General features: G+C 42.3%; 2 protein-coding genes across 4 annotated transcripts in view; both read left to right on the top strand.

The window, feature by feature from the left end:
• Positions 1-1,187: 1,187 nt before the first annotated feature.
• On the top strand, positions 1,188-7,671 carry lta4h (leukotriene A4 hydrolase). Its single transcript, XM_041976956.1, has 19 exons — positions 1,188-1,407; positions 1,951-2,081; positions 2,161-2,281; positions 4,323-4,391; positions 4,509-4,613; positions 4,708-4,760; positions 4,844-4,916; positions 4,992-5,132; positions 5,211-5,234; positions 5,309-5,379; positions 5,452-5,563; positions 5,644-5,788; positions 6,316-6,419; positions 6,565-6,635; positions 6,715-6,769; positions 6,850-6,945; positions 7,061-7,143; positions 7,219-7,323; positions 7,421-7,671. The coding sequence occupies exons 1-19, from the start codon at positions 1,261-1,263 to the stop codon at positions 7,557-7,559; spliced, it is 1,845 nt and encodes a 614-aa protein (XP_041832890.1). The 5' UTR covers positions 1,188-1,260; the 3' UTR covers positions 7,560-7,671.
• Positions 7,672-11,070: 3,399 nt separating this feature from the next.
• The window catches only part of svopl (SVOP-like), a 23,001-nt gene continuing 14,700 nt past the window's right edge, over positions 11,071-19,371 (top strand). Inside the window, exons 1-2 of one of the 3 annotated variants that reach the window (XM_041976899.1) lie at positions 11,076-11,276; positions 11,466-11,560. The gene's annotated coding sequence lies outside the window, so the exon portion shown is untranslated. Of the gene's footprint in view, positions 11,561-19,371 lie in introns of all 3 variants that reach the window. The other 2 variants (XR_006009216.1, XM_041976900.1) reach the window with 2 other exon arrangements.

Here is a 19,371-nt window from a genome sequence, read left to right as displayed (position 1 = left end):
GTGGCGTCTTGCGTCATTCTAACAAGGCCCTCCAACCGAATCTGAGAGTTTTTATTGGTATTTAACTGGTCATTCATTTATTATTATTATTATTATTATTATTATTATTATTATTATTATTAACGATCCTCCTCTTCCTCCACACCATCCTCTTCTTCTTCCTTACCATTCTCTTCATCCTCTTCACCATCCTCCTCTTTCTCCTCCTCACCCTCCTCTTCTCCCTTCTGACCATCCTCCTCTTCCTCCTCACATCCTCCTCTTTTTCATCATCCGCTTCATCCACACCATCCTTCTCTTCCTCCTCACCATCTTCCTTTTCCTCCTCACAGTCCCCCTCTTCCTCCTCACCATCTTCCTTTTCCTCCTCACAATCCCCCTCTTCCTCCTCCTCACCAACCTCTTCTTACTCCTCACCATGCTACTCATCCTCCTCATCATCCGCCTCTTCCTCATTATCATCCTCGTCTTCTTTCCTTACCATCATCTTTTTCCTCCTTAACATCCTCTTCTTTGTTATTACCATCATCCTCTTAGTCCTCGCCAACCTCCTCTTCCTCATCTTCACCACTCTCCTCTTCCTCCTCACCATCTCCTTCCCCCTCCTCCTCACCATCCTCTTCTTCCTCCTCACATCGTCATTCTCCTCCTCCTCTTCTTCCTACTCACCATCATCTACTTCCTACTCACCATCCTCCTCATCATTCTCTCTGTCTCCTCTTATTCACCATCCTCTTCTTCTTCCTCACCATCCTCCTCCTCACAACCCTCATCATTCTCCTCTTTTTCCTCACCATCCTCTTTTTCCTGCTTACATCCTCCTCTTCCTCCTCCTCCTCACCACCCTCCTCTTCCTCCTCACCATGCTCTTCTTCATCAACATCCTCATCTTCTTCCTCATGATCTTTCTCATCTTCACCATTCTCTCCTTCCTATCAGAATCCGAAGTAAGTTTAAGAAATAGTTGAAAACAGAAATTAGACTTTTTTTTCATTTTTAAAATTTGAATTGTAAAAAAATAATTTTGTGTTGTGAACAAACTAAAATAGAGCATTAGAAATTCAATGAACAGTTTTTGTTTCGTTTTGTTTTGTTTTTGTTTGTTTGTTTTTTTAAACATTACAACTTTGAAAGAAAATGTTATGTCTCCTTTCGCTGTGAAAAGCCAGTCCGGAAGCGCAGGCAGCGGTTTCCGGCAGAAAACCGGCGTGTGTGTGTGTCTTCTCCTTCAGTCTGTCAGCAGATGCCGGGCAGATCATCATGGCGGACCCTTGCTCCTTCTCCTCCTTTTCCAGCTGTCTCACCAAACACCTCAACCTGTTTCTGCACGTGGACTTCCACAGGCACGTTATCCGAGGGAAGGTGCAGCTCACCGTGGAAGCGCTGGAGGACCGCTTCGCTGTCCTGGTAACGTTATCCGAGTCTGGTCACCAGGCCATTCCGGTCCCGCTAAAAGCCGCTACACACGTACCGTGTGTTGCCACCCGGTAACGCGCCCGGTGGTTTGCAACCGGTTCTGGTTTTGTGACCGGTTCTGGTTTTGTGACCGGGTCTGGGCTCGCCTCTGCAGCTAAATGAGCGTAGGCGATGATAAAGTTGTGATTTGTTGACACGCAGCTTTGACGGAGGTTCTTGTGAGTAAATCAGGTAAAATGCAGGTGTTGATGAACTGGTTTAACTGGACAGGTTGACTATCGGAACTCAGGACTAGTTAGATGCGGTTTTGATGGGGTTTGGGTGTAAAAGTGAAAAATTACGGCGTTGATGTGACTGAAATTAGGTCAGAGTCTGATTCCCGCAAGTCTCTGGACTTTGACACGCAGGCAGACCTGGTGCGATAGGTGCGTTTATCCTGAGACTCAGTGGCCTTAGACTTGGTCCTGATAGGACAGGTGTGATAACTGCAGGTAGGTCAGCTGATTCAGCAGGTGCTGATTTTATCTCCTGCAGACATTGGACACCAGAGACCTGGACATCCGCTCGGTGACTGTCAACCAGCAGCTGGCCCCCTTCAGTCTGGGGCCCAAACACAGCTTCAAGGGGACGCCGCTGGACATCACACTCCCCTTCCACCTGTCCAGGTAACCCTGCCGTCTTCTTACCTGTCCTGTCATCTGTCCAGGACAGAATGTAACCCATATGTCTGTGTGGCCCAATCAGGGGGCAGCATGTCATCGTGGAGGTGACCTATGAGACGTCTCCGTCAGCATCAGCTCTGCAGTGGCTCACACCTGAACAGACTGCTGGGAAGAAGCAGCCTTACCTGTTCAGCCAGTGCCAGGTGAGTCTCACCTGTCAGGTTACACCCAGGGTTTAATTAAAATGAGCTGCTCATTACAAATCAGCCATATATCCATCCATTTTATATATATATTTTAGTGCTGGGCAACAATTAAAATTTTTAATTTTTAATCACGATTAATCGCATTGTTACACGGAAAATGTCTCTTTCCTTTAAAAGAAGGCCTACAGCTATATAAAGAAAATGCAGTCAATTTTGGTTTACAAACACGACATCAGGGGTCTTCAACCTGTGACTCTGGAGCTGCAAGTGTCTCTCTGGACCTTCCACAATGTCTCTAAATATGTGGCTAAATTATTTTTTAATCTATCTTTCTTGTCATTAGGTTGGAAACCAGGGACTTTTTTTTCCCATTCCACATTTTCCACAAATATCTACATCCCTTAGAAGAAAGTCTGTCTATCCTCTTTTTATAAAGGTTTTATGTTTTTCTTTATTTTAAAACCTAAAAATGGAAATAAAAATGTGGTTCTTCAGCAGTTTTTCTTCACAATGTTCCGCCATCTGCATGGGTTTAGACAGACAAAGATAATTGTTGGTTCTTCTTCTTCTTTCTTAAGTTCATTTTAATAAACCCGCTCTCTCCTGATTACATCAGACGCACTGCTGCAGCAGGGAAGCGAGACATGGACGCCATGTTTCTGTCAAAGCCAGCGGCCAGCAAAAAAAAAAAAAAACTCAATGCGCAATTAAAAAAATTTATGCCATTAATTAAGCGCTGCTGTAATATATATATATATATATATATATATACACACATTTTCCCCACATATGGAAATGTTTATTTCTCTAAAAGGGGCGGCATCAGACAAAGTTTGAGAACCACTGGGTTAACCTAACGTCATGTTTTTGGATGGTGGGAGAAAGCAAGAGTACCCAGAGAGAACCCACGTATACATGGGAAGAAAATGCAAGCTCCAAACAGAAAGGCACTTTTCAAACCTCCCCCAGTCGAGGCTTGAACCAGCACCCTTCTTGTTGTGAGACAGTCAAACAAAAAGAAATCGGTGATTGATCTGTCAGTTGTGTCCTTTTTTAAAAGGAGTCAGCCGTTTGTATGATGAAAGAGCTACCCTGTCGTCTTCTTTTTTTCTTCTTCTTCTTCTGTGGTTTTGCTGTTGGGATAAAACTTTGAGAAACTTTCATGTTGATCAACTAATGTCCAGATTTCCTCTTTCTACTTGTTTAAACCGGTTTGATCCAGTCTATTCTTTCTAAACAATCACAGGAACATTCCTGCTGTTATTTTGGCCCATCAGCCAAAACCAGAACCTGAACTAGAACTGGAACTAGAACCTCAGCTAAAACTAGAACCTGAACTGGAGTGCTAGAACCAGAGGTAGAAGCAGAACTAGAACACAAACCGAAATCTGAACTGGAACCTAAACCAGATCCAAAACCAGAAATAGAATCTCAACAAGACCTCGCATCGGAACTGGAACCAGATCTAGAACTAGAACCTGAACAAGAGCTAAAAGCTGAACTGGAAGCAGAACTCTAACGAAACTAGAAACAGAACTTTAACCTGAACTGGAACTGGAATAGGACCTGGAACCAGAACCTGAACTGGAACTAGAGCCAGTACTGAAACTACAACTGGAACTAGAACATGAACTGTAAGCAGACCTGGAATGAGACCCAGGACCAGAACCTTCTCTGGAACTAGAACTTCAGCTGGAATCAGAATTGGAACCATAACTAGAACTTAATCTAGAACTAGAACCTGTCCTGGAACCAGAACTTGAACTAGAATCACAACTGGATCTGGAACAAAAACTAGAACCTGAATTAGAACAGAACAGGAACCAATACTAGTACCAGATGTAGAACATGAACCTTAGCTAGAATCTGAACCCGGACTGAAACCAGAACCCGAACTAGAACTGGAATCAAAACCAGAAACAGAATCTCAACTAGAACTGGTACCTGTACTGGAAACAGAACTAGAACCTGAACTGGAACCTGCACTAGAACCAGAACCAATGTAAACATGAGCTATGCCCTGTGTTCTGTCATACAGGCTAACCATTGCAGGAGTATGGTCCCCTGTCAGGACAGCCCATCCATCAAACATACCTACTATGCTCAGGTAACACACGCACTGTCTCCCAGATGTCTGCCTGTCTGAGTCTCTGGTGTCTGTCTCTGTCTTTCAGGTGTCTCTGTCTCCTTGTCTCTCAGGTATATTTTTCTACTTGTCCCTCAGGTGTCTGTCCCCAAAGATCTGGTGGCAGTAATGAGTGCTGTGAGGGACGGACAGGAGTCAGATCCTCAGGACAACAGTCGTCTCATCTACCGGTTCAGACAGCCAGTTGGTGTCCTAAGTTTTGTGGTTATATATTACATAACTGTCACCTGATCTCAGGTGTCAATGTCATTTCTCTTTGATTGGCACCTTTTCTCAGGTCCCTATGCCATCTTACCTGATAGCCATTGTGGTTGGAGCCCTGGAGAACAGGTAGTGTTTCCATCCGCAGTCAACCTGTGTCACTTTGTTACCTGCGCAGGAAACAATGTTTCTATGCTCTGATTGGCTGACAGGCAGATCGGTCCTCGGTCCAGAGTCTGGTCTGAGAAGGAGTTTGTGGACAAAGCAGCATCTGAGTTCTCTGAGGTAAGTTTCCAAAGCAACTGAGCAGGTGTCCTCTGGTCCTTAAAATCACTTGGTTCATGTTCACATGTCCCTCAGACTGAGACCATGCTGAAGATGGCGGAGGACTTGGCGGGGCCATACGTGTGGGGGCAGTACGACGTCCTGGTTCTTCCTCCATCCTTCCCATACGGCGGCATGGAGAACCCCTGCCTCACCTTTGCCACGCCCACTTTACTGGTAAACATAAACAAAGTCAGCTGATTCCTTTCTGTATCTATGACAGTTGTCCTGACTAGTTGTCTCTGTTTTTTCCAGGCTGGAGACAAATCCCTGTCCAATGTGAGTAAAACACCAGAGTCTGCCTATCCCACACCTGTTGTTGCCATAGTAACAGGTGTGTTTGTGTCGCTTAGGTTATCGCCCACGAGATCTCCCACAGCTGGACTGGAAATCTGGTGACCAACAAGACCTGGGAACATTTCTGGTAAACAAACAAACAAACAAGCAATGAGTTGTGGTCAGCCAGTCATGTCTCAGGCGTTGAACGTGTCCTCAGGCTCAACGAAGGTCACACGGTCTACCTGGAGAGGATGATTGGCAGGTGTTTGGAGGGAGAGCCATTCCGACAATTTAAGGCCATGGGGGGCTGGAAAGACCTGCAGGACTCTGTAAGAACTTTACCTGTCTTCACCTGATCCAGGTTGGTGCTGCGTCCGCTTCTTGCTCACCTGTGCTCTCCATCCTCCAGGTGAACACGTTTGGACCCAACAACCCATTGACCAACCTGGTCCCCAGTCTGGAGGACGTGGACCCCGATGATGCCTTCTCCTCAGTGCCGTATGAAAAGGGATTTGCTCTGCTGTACCACCTGGAGGAGCTGATGGGGGGGCCAGGTATCCGATGTCCACACACCTGTCCTCAAACCTGTGTCCCACACTCACACGCCTGTCCACAGACCTGTGTCCCACGCTCACACACCTGTCCACAGACCTGTGTCCCACGCTCACACACCTGTCCACAGACCTGTGTCCCACGCTCACACACTTGTCAACACACCTGTGTCCCACGCTCACACACCTGTCAACACACCTGTGTCCCACGCTCACACACCTGTCCACAGACCTGTGTCCCACGCTCACACACTTGTCAACACACCTGTGTCCCACGCTCACACACCTGTCCACAGACCTGTGTCCCACGCTCACACACCTGTCCACAGACCTGTGTCCCACGCTCACACACGTCGTCCACAGACCTGTGTCCCGCGCTCAGACCTGTGTCCTGCGCTCACACACCTGTGTCCCACGCTCACACACCTGTGTCCCGCGCTCACACACTTGTTGTCACATCTGTGTCCATCGCTCACATACTTGTCCACACACCTGCATCCCGTGCCGACTCACCTGTTTGTGTCCCTTAGAGGTGTTCATGGGTTTTGTGAAGTCCTACATCCAGATGTTTGCCTACAGCAGCGTGACCACAGACCAGTGGAAGGACTACCTGTTCACCTACTTCAAAGACAAGGTGAGGACCACCTGGACGCTCTGTCCAATGAGGCATTTCTGATCAGAATCAGTAAAAGATCAATGTTACCTGATTGATTTTGTCTCCAGTTGGACATGTGGGTGGAGTTTAGATGTTCAGGTAATAATACCGGGTGTTGTCTCAGGTGGATGTCTTGAACTCAGTGGACTGGAATGCCTGGATGTCCACTCCTGGGATGCCTCCTGTTAAGCCTCAGTAAGTGGACCCTATCAGACCTAGATCTGGTCCTGTTTAAAACTGATGTTTGTTCTGACAGGTCCTTATTCTGTTTCAGGTATGACACCACGCTGGCGGACGCCTGCATCGCGTTGAAACATAGGTGGATTAAGGTGAGACCTAGACTTGATGGGGACTAGATCTGATGGATTCTGTAAAAGCACTAAAACCTTTGTCTCCTGTCCACATTCAGGCTAAAGACCAGGACCTGAACAGCTTTAAGGAGTGTGACGTGAAGACCCTGTCGTCCCACCAACTCATCGAGTTTCTGTCGCTGCTGCTTCAGGAGGTAGGAACCCAAAAAGTACTCCACTGCAGCCCACTATACTCCTCCGCAGTCCACCCTGGTCCATCTGGGACCTCTCTGGTCCACCTGTGATCCACCTCCCTGGTTTTTCCCCCAGGATCCTGTCCCTCTGACCCATGTGAAGAAGATGCAGGAGGTCTACAACCTGAACACCTTCACCAACTCAGAGATCCGCTTCAGGTGAGTTCACCTGTACCTGTTAAAGCCCCGCTCCCTCCTCACAAACCCACTTTCTGATTGGCTGTTTTCCTCCAGGTGGCTGAGGCTGTGTGTCCGGTCTAGGTGGGAGGAGGCGGTTCCCATGGCGCTGAAGATGGCCACGGAGCAGGGAAGGATGAAGTTCACCCGACCCCTCTTCAGGTAGATCAACCTTCATCATCTTGTCACCTCCTCTCCTCTTCTTCCTCTCTGACCTTCTGCCCTTCCTCCTCTCTGACCCCCTCTTCCTCTTCATCAGGGAGGTCTTCCTCTTCGATAAGTTTCGTGATGAAGCTGTTCAGGTGTTTCTGGCTCATCGAGCTGCGATGCATCCCGTCACCTCTGGACTTGTTGCCAAGGACTTGAAGGTGGACGTCAGCGCCACTGTCATTCAGTGAGACCAGATCCTGGCCTGTGGGACCAGGTCCGTGACTTTAGGTCCTGATCCTGTTCTGGAGTCCTTGGTCCATAGAAACCTGGTTTTTATAAAAGAAAGGATTCAGACCTGAACCCGGAGTTGTGTCTTCATTCAGAACCAGGAGCCATGTTGATGTGACTCAGATTTTCTCTGAAATTTGTTTAAAACTTTCTGTCATTTACATTTACAACTAGAAGAAACTGCTCCGCCTGGTTTCTCCTAATCTAAACCAGTCTGTCCCAGTATAAACCAGTCTGTAGAACATGGAGATTTAATTCCAGTATAAACCAGTCTGTAGAACATGGAGATTTAATCCCAGTATAAACGAGACTGTGTCATGTGAAGCTTTTGCCATAATAAGTTTTCATACAATTTAAACATACAAAAATCTGAACCATGTTCCGGAAGGACAAACTATCACAATTTAATTTTGTCTTACAACCTCTTCAGAGACTCTTCAGACGTGCAGGTAACTTTGATTCCTCATGCACAAGTTATTCCACAGGAAAGGACTCATGACAGTTGTGAAGTCGGCCTATTGTCACTTAAAGAACATATCGAGGATTAACGGACTGATGACTCAGGAGGACCAGGAAAAGCTGGTCCATGCATTTATCTTTAGTAGACTGGACTACTGTAATGCATCAGACAGCTGCAAGTAGTCCAGAACACTGCTGCTCCAGTCCTCACTAAGACCAGGAAAGTAGATCCTAGAACTCCAGTCCTCACTAAGACCAGGAAAGCAGATCCTAGAACTCCAGTCCCCACTAAGACCAGAGACGTAGATCCTAGAACTCCAGTCCTCACTAAGACCAGGAAAGCAGATCCTAGAACTCCAGTCCTCACTAAGACCAGGAAAGCAGATCCTAGAACTCCAGTCCTCACTAAGACCAGGGAAAGTAGATCCTAGAACTCCAGTCCCCACTAAGACCAGAGACGTAGATCCTAGAACTCCAGTCCTCACTAAGACCAGGAAAGCAGATCCTAGAACTCCAGTCCTCACTAAGACCAGGAAAGCAGATCCTAGAACTCCAGTCCTCAGATATTAACACTGGCTTCCTGTCTGGCAAAGAACTTAATTAACAAAATCCTGCTGTTAGTTTACATAGACCTGAATGGTTAGGACCAGAATCCATTCAGGATCTTCTGGTTCGTCATGAACCAACATAGTTTGTAAATTTCTTTTATTTCTTTTAAAAGTTAGTTTTTAATGCAATTGCTATTGCTTGGGTCGGGTCTAGATTTCTCTGGAAGATATCCACGGGTCAGGTTTCTTTATCATCAACGGGTGATCTCCCTACTACAACACCAGGATCCAGTATACCACTACCACCAGACAATGGACCAGAACTGATCTAGATCATACATGAAATGACATTTTATTTCTCATATCTCTCTGATGTGACCACAGTTTTCACAGCAGAGCTATAGAGGAACACAATCACTTCCTTTATTTCTATGATATGTTTTAATGCTTTCCATGAAGCTTCACTTCCAGAGGCATTCAGGTGCACCTCAGAAAGCTGAAATTCAGCTGGTGTGATGACACCGAGGATGAGTGTCGCTTCTCTCTCTCCAGTTATTTCTCCATCTCTTTTCTGTTAACATGAAGCAACAGGAAGTTGCAGCAATGTCCGACAGGAAGTGAAGAAACCACCAAGTTCAGGTTGTTTGAAACCCAGAAAGAGGAATTAGATAGATAGATAGATATAGATAGATAGGTGGATAGATAGATGGATAGTAATTATTATAAATTATTATAAAACTAACAATATTATTAAAAATATATATACATATATATATATACACATATAATTTTTTTCATATTTAGCATATGCAAAGATACATAACTGCAATGTGATGGGTGTGTGCAAAAGGTGACAGATATACTCAGGTGTGTAATAGTGGCTCTGACAGGTAGAGGAGTTGTAAAGTCTGATTGCAGAAGGTAGGAAGGAAGACTGGGCTTTATCATTGAGAAAAGTTTAGAATCTGTTTGTCTGATGTGTTGATCATAATTATAGAACATCTTAGATTAAAACAGTGTAGTATTGAGTTTGTTAATCCACCCTTTTTTCATTAAATTAAGTCCTACTGTAATTTCTGTTAAACTTCAGAAGAGAATATTGCAAACCACTGTGTAAGACAATAACCAGGGGTAAAGGAATTGTTTGCAAACCTTAATGAATTCTATTTTAGGAAAATAAAAAATAAATTTAGTGGAAAAATGTTGATAAAGTATTTCCATTTACGTCCAAAAAGTCCATTACAAAGACAATGCCTTTTTCATATCAGTTGTGTTTAAATATTGGCATCCTACCTACCAATGAATTAAAATCTAATGCTAATACATTTTTCATATTCTTTTGCCAAATGTCTTTTTTATGTATGATGGATTTTGTTCTTCCATAAAAAATGTAATACTAATAATAATATTTAGCCTTTCTTATATTTGTATCTGAAATGTATAGAATGTAGCTCCTACTGATTTAGTTGACACACAGTGGCAGGGACCACTCATTACAGCGGTCCGGACCATGGTCTGGACCAGACAACTATTTTCGGAACAAGCCCCTTTCCCAATCGCAGACAAACTGTCTCTTAACGTTGTGAAACATTTTCAGAAAAATGTTCCTCAGACCAGCATGCAGCATCAGTGTGCGCTGCCGGTGAAGAACAACAGGCAGAAGAGACGGCATTAATGACGCGTTGTAGCCCCGGGTGGAAGTACCGGACCAACCTCTGTCATTCTGTCAGAAAGATGGACAGACAGGACGTGTAGAGGCATGAAACCATTAGAAATTTTTTTTTTTTGACAGGGTTCTTTATTGATTATGCAGCGATGAGTAACAGGAAAATTGAATTTGTGTTTGTTATTGGATTGGTTTGGGGGTTTATGTAGTGGGGACATGATAATGTCATGTTTTTATATTTTTTTACCATTTTATTTTACTACACTGAAAGGTCTAATACAAGCCTGTCCCTATGTTAACCTCTTTATCCCTGTAACGGTTAAACAAGTCAGGTGATAAATACAAATATAAGCATATTTACCGAATAAAGAGTTCTATTAGAGTTCCAAGGCTGGATGCTGGTGATCTTCTGTATTACAAGCAGACATGATTATCTACTGGAAACCAGTGCATGGACTTAGGAAGACTTCCAGAAACCACTGTGAACACAGTTCACCCTGAAATCCACAAAAAGCAGCTGAGTTGGTTTAGTGAGGATAGCAGGTAAATAGTAGCAGGAATAACTGGAAATTAGGAAAAAGTGAAAACATGGAAATAGTTTCTGTTGTGTGTTTGTTTCAATAACAATATTTTTCTCCTGAAAGCCAAGACTTGAGAGAACGATGAGATGAGAAAAGGCTTGGTCACTGTTGATCTGTGTGTTATTTCTACAAAGTTCTGTTAGTAATAAATTCTGCTTCTTCTGATCGGTCTTTATGCTGCTATATCTATTCATACCTTCATTTTACATCATTTAAGCATCAGAACCCGACAGCTGAGGCTGGAAACATCATGTCTGATGCTGACTGGAATTAAAAGCTCCATTTTTTACAAGCTGGTTTAGATTCTCAATCCTGGTCCTCAGGACCCACTGGTTTTAAAGGTAACCCTACACACCTGAATGAAATAATTGACCTGTTAATGGTGCAAAGAACTTGATGAGGACGTTTATAAACTGGAATCAGGTGTGTTGGAGCTGGAACATTTCTAAAACATGCTGCAGCTAAACTTGTAAACACACAGTTTTTTGTTTTGTGTTTTTTAGTAAATAAAAAATTGAGTTTTAAGGGTTAATCATCATGCTTATCTGGCCCCGTTTTTTTAAAGCAAATATCTGATTTTGGCTCTCCTCATCAAACATGTTATGTTTCCAGGCTGAGCCCCTCCCCCCGGCGGCTGTAGCTCACTTCCTGACACACCTGTCCAGGTGAGCTGCGCAGCCGCTGCAGCTCCAGGATCCAGCAACAGGGTGAGTATTTTCTTCAGAAAACAATAAAAACAGTCTGGTTCCGACAAGAAGCTGGCGGTCCAGCTTCTGTAAAACCAGAACCGAGATCCAGACTCTCCTCTCAGCTGGACCGGGTCTCGGGGAGCTGGTGCCGAACCTTCGGGTCTGAAGCGGACCTAGACGGACAGGTTCGTCCACCTCTGCTGCGGCAGTGAAAGAAACTTTAAAGAGCCGCTGGTTCCGATTATCCGTTTTCTGGTGTTAGAAGCTGAAGAAAGTTCGACTGGGCTGTTTGAAACAGACCGAGCAGAGTTACAGAACAGCTGCGAAACCGTTTCCATGACAACAGTGAAGCCGATCCGGAACTGCTCTGACCCACGCGGCCGGCAGCAGAACACCGATCACAAATTCCTGCAGGAGTTCAGGTTCGGTCCAAACATGGTAAAGAAATTCATGACTTCTTCTGTCCGAAGAGTTTAAGTTTCAGAGCGAAGATCACGAGATTTACCTGGTGGTTAGAGGCGTGGCCTGCTCCAAGGCAGTTTATTTCAGCACATTTCATGTACAGCACAATTTAAAGTGCTTTACATAAAACATTAAAATCATTACAGATGGTAATTAATAATAATAATACATTTGTGGGTGCCTTTCTTGACACTCAAGGTCACCTTACAGGACAAAACAAGAATAAAACAAATAAATAATTACACTTATAAATTAAAGGATGCATAAAACAATAAGAAAAAGCAGTGTGAAATATTACAGTGAGTATGCCAGTTTAAACAGATGTGTTTTGAGTTTAGATTTGAAGAGTTGAATAGAATCTGAGTTACGGAGGTCTGGGGGGAGGGAGTTCCAGAGATGAGGAGCAGAGCAGCTGAAAGCTCTGCTCCCATGGTAACAAGGCGAGACGGGGGGAGGATCTGAGGGAACGGACTGGTATGGAGACATGAAGGAGATCAGAAAGGTAGGGAGGAGCGAGGTTATGATGGCCTTGTAGGTGAACAGCAGGATTTTGTAGTGGATGCGGTAGGTGACGGGGAGCCAGTGGAGCTGCTGCAGGACAGGGGTGATGTGATGGGTGGATGAGGTTCTTGTGATGACCCGGGCTGCTGCATTCTGAACCAGTTGAAGTTTATGAAATGTTTTTTGGGGAAGACCAAACAGAAGGGAGTTAAAGTAGTTGAGATGGGAGGTGACAAGACTGTGAACGAGTATGGCGGAGGGGTGAGGGAGGGGCGGAGATGGTTGATATTGCGAAGGTGAAAATAAGCTGACCGGTTTATGTTATTGATATATGATGTGAAAGACAGAGTGCTGTCGAGGATGACACCCAGACTCTTTACCTGAGGGGAAGGGGAAATGGAAGAATCATCAATGGGAATGGAGAAACTGTCAGATTTGGAGAGGGTGGATTTGGTGCCTAATAATAACATTTCTGTTTTGCTGAGGTGAACCAGAACTTAATCTCTTGAAGACAATCTGTGAGGGAGGATGGTGGGAGAGTAGAGTTCGGCTTGGTGGAGAGGTAGAGCTGGGTGTCATCCGCATAGCAATGAAAATGTATGTGGTGTTTTCTAAAAATATAACCGAGGGGGAAGAGGTAGATGATGAACAGCAGGGGCCCAAGGACAGAGCCCTGGAGCACACTAGTGGTGACTGGGACGTAAATGTTTTCAACTGGATGAACTGAGTGCGGCCAGAGAGGTAGGATTTGAACCAGTTGAGGGGGTTGTGGGTGATGCCAATGGAGGAGAGTCTAGCCAGGAGGATGAAGTGGGAAATGGTGTTGAAGGCCGCACTCAGATCAAGGAGGATGAGAATAGATAAGAGACCGGAATCAGCTGTCAGGAGGAGGTCATTAGTGACTTTAAGTAATGCAGATTTGGGCGGAAACCAGGTTGAAAATGTTCATTCAGATTGTTGTGGGATAAATGAGCTTGGAGCTGAGAGGCAACTGCTTTTTCCAGGATGTTTTAAATAAATGGGAAATTGGAAATAGGATGGAGGTTGTTGAGATTGTTGGGATCCAAACCAGGTTTCTTAAGTGTAGGGCTGATGGCAGCTGTTTTTAACAGTGAGGGAACCAGTCCAGTGGTGAGGGAGGAGTGAATGATGTGGGTAATTAGAGGTGCCAGTGAGGACGCAGATGGTTGGGAGGAGGTCTAATCGACATGTGGAGGATTTGGATTTTCTTATTAATTCAGAAATGCCAAGTGAAAAATTCAGTGTAAAAGTTGTAGCTGACACATTTTCATTTATCTAACTTTTCTCACATTTAGCACATTTTTCCTACATTTTCCTACATTTAACATAACTGTTAACCACATATATAATGGTCAAATAGAACATCTAAATCTAAATGTTATGTTATAATTTCCCCTTTTAGGATTAATTGTTTTTTTTTTAATCTATCAAAATGTTAAATCTTATATTTAAATCTTAAATAATATATCTAAATATTGAATCTTAAATCTAAATGCTAAATCTCATATCTAAATCTAAATGTTTAACCTAAATGTTTCGAATATATGCTAACCGCCCTTTTAACCTCAACCAATAGCTAGTAGGAAAACACTCGCGCACGCGTGCGCGCACACACAGAGGCGCTCGCACACAGGTCTTTACTGTGAATGTCTTTCTGCATGTACAAGCTGCACTTCAAAGTACACTTCCAACCAACCACTCACACCATTAATGGTAAGATGTATGTATTTATTTTCAGCTTTTTAAACAACATTTTACGGGCATTTCAGCTTTTTAGTTGATCTTCAGACCATTCTGTTGAAAAGGAAAGTTTTCCTAGAAGACCAACCTAAGATAATCTGGTCTGGGTATGACAAAGACTGATGCTTCTGGAGAAAAAGGCAAGCATCTTCTTTTGTTTATGTTTTGACTTTGGCTCAAGTAGCCTGATGAAGCCCCATTTCGTCAAGGGACAGATGGCCTATTGAAAAAGAGATAACAAAGATTTCTCTTAATGGACTGGGTACAGGTAGTGGCTTGTAAATACTCAGTTGACTCACTTTTCTTTGTGATGTGACAGCAGTCGAAAACCGGTGTTACACCAAAATCTGTGACCTGTCAGATTCTATGACTGCAGTGATGATAGTTTTTTTTTCTGTATGACCGTCTTAAAAGACGAGAGAAGAAGAGCATTTACGTAAATTACGGAAGGATGAAGTAGTCGACTACCTCTGAGTTAGTTAATTTGACTATCATCTAACTTCAGAAAGAAGAGCTTGCCATAGTATCCTATAGCAAACTGTAACTGTACGGTATCTAGAACATGTAGAACATGGATTTATTTATGTTTTAAGCTGAACAGTATCGCCATGGAAAAAGAAGCTAAAGAATTCACAAATATTTCCATATTAATGGGAGTTTAACATTAGCAGTTTAACCGATGTGTGTGACCTTACTGTATGAGCATTATAATAAACCCAGACTTTTATAAAAGTGTTTTCAGGCACTCTCCCATCTCCCCACTGCAGCCTGGACCCATCTAACATTTTATGTGACCCTCACACAGCCAGTGTGACCCAGGTCACCATTTCTGATAGCCATCACAATGTGTGACCTTACTGTATGTGCATTATAATAAACACACCTAAATATCGTCATTCCTTACAAAAAATACACAAAAGTTACCCTTTATAATGACACAAACACATTTCAATACTTCGAAGAACATTCAGAAAATATTTCGAGAACGTAAAGCTGTGAGTTAAAAATGACTGGAGTCTATCACCAAAAAGTGATGTTTTTGCAGACACACATCACTTTTTACAAGCGACACAGTTGAATGATTTGCTCCCACGGCTGACGCTGCTCACACTCAATCTGTAACCAGATTTTTTAATAATATGAATGCAAGGTTTCTAATGCAATTTCCTAGGATGGGTATGCAAAATCTTTATCAGTACATCATATCTTATAAAATATGTACCGTAAAATATTTAATTTTCTAAGGTGGTGGCACAGTGGAATGTGTATGATTATGCCATTAACATCAATGGCTGTAAATATGGATTTCACCTGTTTCATGCAACCAAAACATATTTGAAATGATTTTAACACTTTTCTATAGTAATTGTTGACATCTCAACCTCTGGAACTCAATACAACACTAGTTCAGTCCTTAATCAGATTAGTGAAAAACAAAAACACTTATTTTGAATGCTCACTGAGTCTGTGGTGTCACTGTCTGAGCCTTTTTGGATAGACTCCAACTCAGGTGACCCTGAACTGGATGAGCAGTATGGAAAATGGATGGACATTTTCTGGAAAATACTACATATTGTGGAGGTTGTGATGAGAGATGTTATTTTATTTTCACTGCAATAACACTGTACACAGCATCTGTGCTTCTGCCCGGCCAGCAATAATTTAAGACTACAAACCAGACTGTTCATGAGTGCTTTGAGTTATAACCATTTTTTTCATATCATGTTTAGGCTATTTATCAGTCCATGCAGCAGACAGTACTATAGACAGATTTATGTTTTTTTTATAGGTATGAGATTGTGCTATATTAAAATTGGTCTGAACTTAATACTTTTTGTATGATAAGAAGGCAATAATTTTCAAAAGTGTAGACATACCAGTCTCTTTTATGACTGTCAATGCCACCTCCTTTCTGTAGCCTTCCACTGCCCTGGCGTCAAAGATGAAGGACTCCTCTGCCAGTACTTTCTCAGCATACTGATAACAAATTTCAATTAAATAATGGTCAGTATGTACATATATATAATTGTCTTGATTAGTTTGATAAAGGCAAAACATTGGCTTAATGTTTAAATTAATATGAAAAGCAATAAGTCAGACAAATGTTAAAATAAACATACTTTCAAAACAAAGACTCCGCAGGATGTTGTATCCTTCTGCAGGGAATGTGGGACAGCACTGGCATCCCACGTGGACATTTTAAAATTCCTCTGCCTCATGAATGACCTACAAAGAAGAAAAAAAAAAAAAATCAAAACCAATTTCAGAAGATGAGGTTGATTATGAGAGCTACCAGGAATTAAATAACACTAATGTTACCTGGTGAACTCCAAACGCTGCTTAATTTTGGAGGGAACATTTCCCGCTGAGTCAAGGACAAGGCTTCTTTCTGATGGAAAGATGGCCTAGAAAAGAAAAAAAATAAACAATAAAAATGTCAGTTTTTTGTGGTATGACGTTCAGGGGTGTGTGTAGTTAACTTGGAACTGTGAAGGTTGTACAGTCTCAGAGTTTTAATCATTTTTCTTTATCTTGTTTATGCCAGTAACCCAAAAAATCTGTAAGTAGAAACTTACTGTAAATATCCAGTGTCTGGGCTCATTAACTGCTCCCAGAATTATGTCATACAACGCAGGGTCACACTTCAACAAACACACAAAAATTGTTAGCATTATAAAAGTTTTAACAGATTATATTAGCAAAGCAAAATACCAATACTTTCTTACTTTCAGTCGTGTATTTTTCTTTCTCCATATATCAGTCATGGTATATGAGTCAATCGAGCGCTTGCTTGCCTCCTTTGTCATTGTGTTTATGAGTTTGTAGAGGTAGGCATTTATCAGCTGGGGGAAAGCAAATAAATATATTTAATCTCACAGAGGAATACTAGTTTGTCCTGTTTATGTCCCAGAAAAATATTTTATAAGGTCCAATTCTTGCCAGCAAGACGTGGACGTCTTTGCCTTTCCAGGCCTCTATAACATCTACCAAAGAACCCAGAGTGGATGAGATGTTCACCTGCAGATACATGTTGACATAAGAATAAATTATATATTCTAAAGGAAAGAACAAAAATAGAGTGCTAGCAAAGAAATTCTTTCTTATCCATAAGATTGGTGTCCCTGGTCAGTTACTACAAGCCTACCAATCAAATCCATGCCCACAAGCTCAAATGGATGTTTTGTCTGTGAAAGAAAAGATCAGTAATTACTTTTGCACAAATAGAAATAAATAGCAAGTAGTTATATTGGGATCATCATCAATATATAACATGTCTTGTCATTTATTCTTTGAAGAAGAAAAGCAGTGTCAACATGGGATTGTTATGAAAATGTGCTTAAATATCTTCAATGACAGATATGATTAAGTCAAAAGAGGAAAGACCTTGATCGGCTTATAATCTGTGCCAACCTTCAGACCAGACCCGTGTTGTTGGCACACAGTGCACTCTGATACCTGTGGAGGATAGTTTATCTTTTGGTTATACATTTTTCAAATCTTTTTGTTTGCTTGTTTTGTTGTTGCCACACAAGAAGAGAAGAAAGTAATCAGTGATATGCAGTGTATTTTTTGTGTACCTGTCAACCAAAGAATAAAATGTGCATAATAGGGATGTTATTATACTTACCTCTGGATTAACTTAAGTTAAAAAAATATTTTGACATTGTTATAAGGTCACCAAGATGTTTCATATATGGAAGTATTAATGTCTGAGTTTTATCTTTTATTTTTTTTCTATAATTTTACTTTTAAGAAAATAGAGGCTGAGTTCAGTCTAAGGCAATAATTTAGGTCAGCAATAAAAGTACAAGAGAGTACAACAGAGATGATTAAGCCACAAAAGAAACACCTGAGCTGATAACCCTGTTACATACCTCTATTTTTCACTGTTCCAAGGTTTAAAAAAAACTATTAAGTGATTGGGATATGTCTTCCATTCTCATGATTATGAAATAAAATAACAATGACAATGATAAAAAAAAAAAACATACTCATTTATTTATGTCATTTGTCATGGATGGCCAATAAAACCTTTGGCAAATGGCATCCCTGGTTTTGATTTGGCCGCAGTGTGCACCAATTTCATGGAAGTTTGCTTTAGATGCACCACACACAACTTTGGCCTTCACTTCTTTTTCAGAGCCTGTGTCGAACGTAATATAGCTGCCCGTCTAGTAGGGGGAAGGCATTCATTAAAAGGGACTTTTTGGGTTTTAAGACATTTAAATGACACATTTAACTACATGTGAGTGATTTAATGTCATAAGCTAATGTAGCTTACCTGCCACGCAAAAGTTCGCCGCTCGTCTTTTGAGCATGTACCGCTGGTATTTGTCACAGTCTTTGGGGTATTCGCTTTTCGAAATTAAATTTATCAGCTCCGCATATCTGTCTGGCTCCATCATGAAAATAAAAAAGTGTGCTTACAAGTAAGGTTGTGTCATAGGAGTTAGGGATGGTGAAACCGAGACCTCGTGAAACACCAGTCAACTCCTGACCCAAATGCATGAAAATTGCCACTGTTCTGAATCTTTTGACCAGGTCAAAGAGCTCCTTCTGCTGGCTGTGGGCTTCTGATGGATCAGTAGGACAGCGTTGACGTGGCGTCTTTACTGATGTCTTTCATCCTTGTCTCATCTTGCAATAAGTGTTCGATTAAGGATATTACGAAAGCGTGGAGCTGTCTTGTGTTGAAAACGTGGACGATAAACCATATTTTTGTCGTATGGGGAAACTGTGAGTGCTACGTCCAGAGTTGTACTTCACTGGAGAATTTCGGTGACGCTTGGAGGACACTGTGTTGACGCTGCACTCTTCAAGCAGACAGGATTAAGTCTTTGTGTCAGCAGCTCAGTCCCAGCAGTGCATATAGCCTTTATAATTTTCATTTTTATTTTCAGAAGACAGTCGTTGGCTTAATCTCTGGTTCATGTTTTCAACTGAAAGCAGCGTACACACTCTATGGCAACTCCGACACACACACGCATCGTTTGTGTGCAGGCAGGTGACGTACCGTGTCTATCATCACTGTCCCACATTTCTACGTGAACAATAAACCAGAGCAGAACAATTAATCACTGGCAAAAAGAACTGAAATGTTTCTG

The sequence above is a fragment of the Melanotaenia boesemani genome, chromosome 23, assembly GCF_017639745.1.
Source record: "Melanotaenia boesemani isolate fMelBoe1 chromosome 23, fMelBoe1.pri, whole genome shotgun sequence".
Classification (NCBI taxonomy): Eukaryota; Metazoa; Chordata; class Actinopteri; order Atheriniformes; family Melanotaeniidae; genus Melanotaenia; species Melanotaenia boesemani.
This window is presented reverse-complemented; position numbering and strand designations above follow the sequence as displayed.

Excerpts from the sequence above, each read along its gene's own strand:
- lta4h (XM_041976956.1), top strand. The coding sequence starts at position 1,261 with ATGGCGGACCCTTGCTCCTTCTCCTCCTTTTCCAGCTGTCTCACCAAA. Across the intron at positions 1,408-1,950 it reads AGGACCGCTTCGCTGTCCTG|ACATTGGACACCAGAGACCT; the intron begins GTAACGTTATCC and ends TATCTCCTGCAG. Across the intron at positions 2,282-4,322 it reads ACCTGTTCAGCCAGTGCCAG|GCTAACCATTGCAGGAGTAT; the intron begins GTGAGTCTCACC and ends TCTGTCATACAG.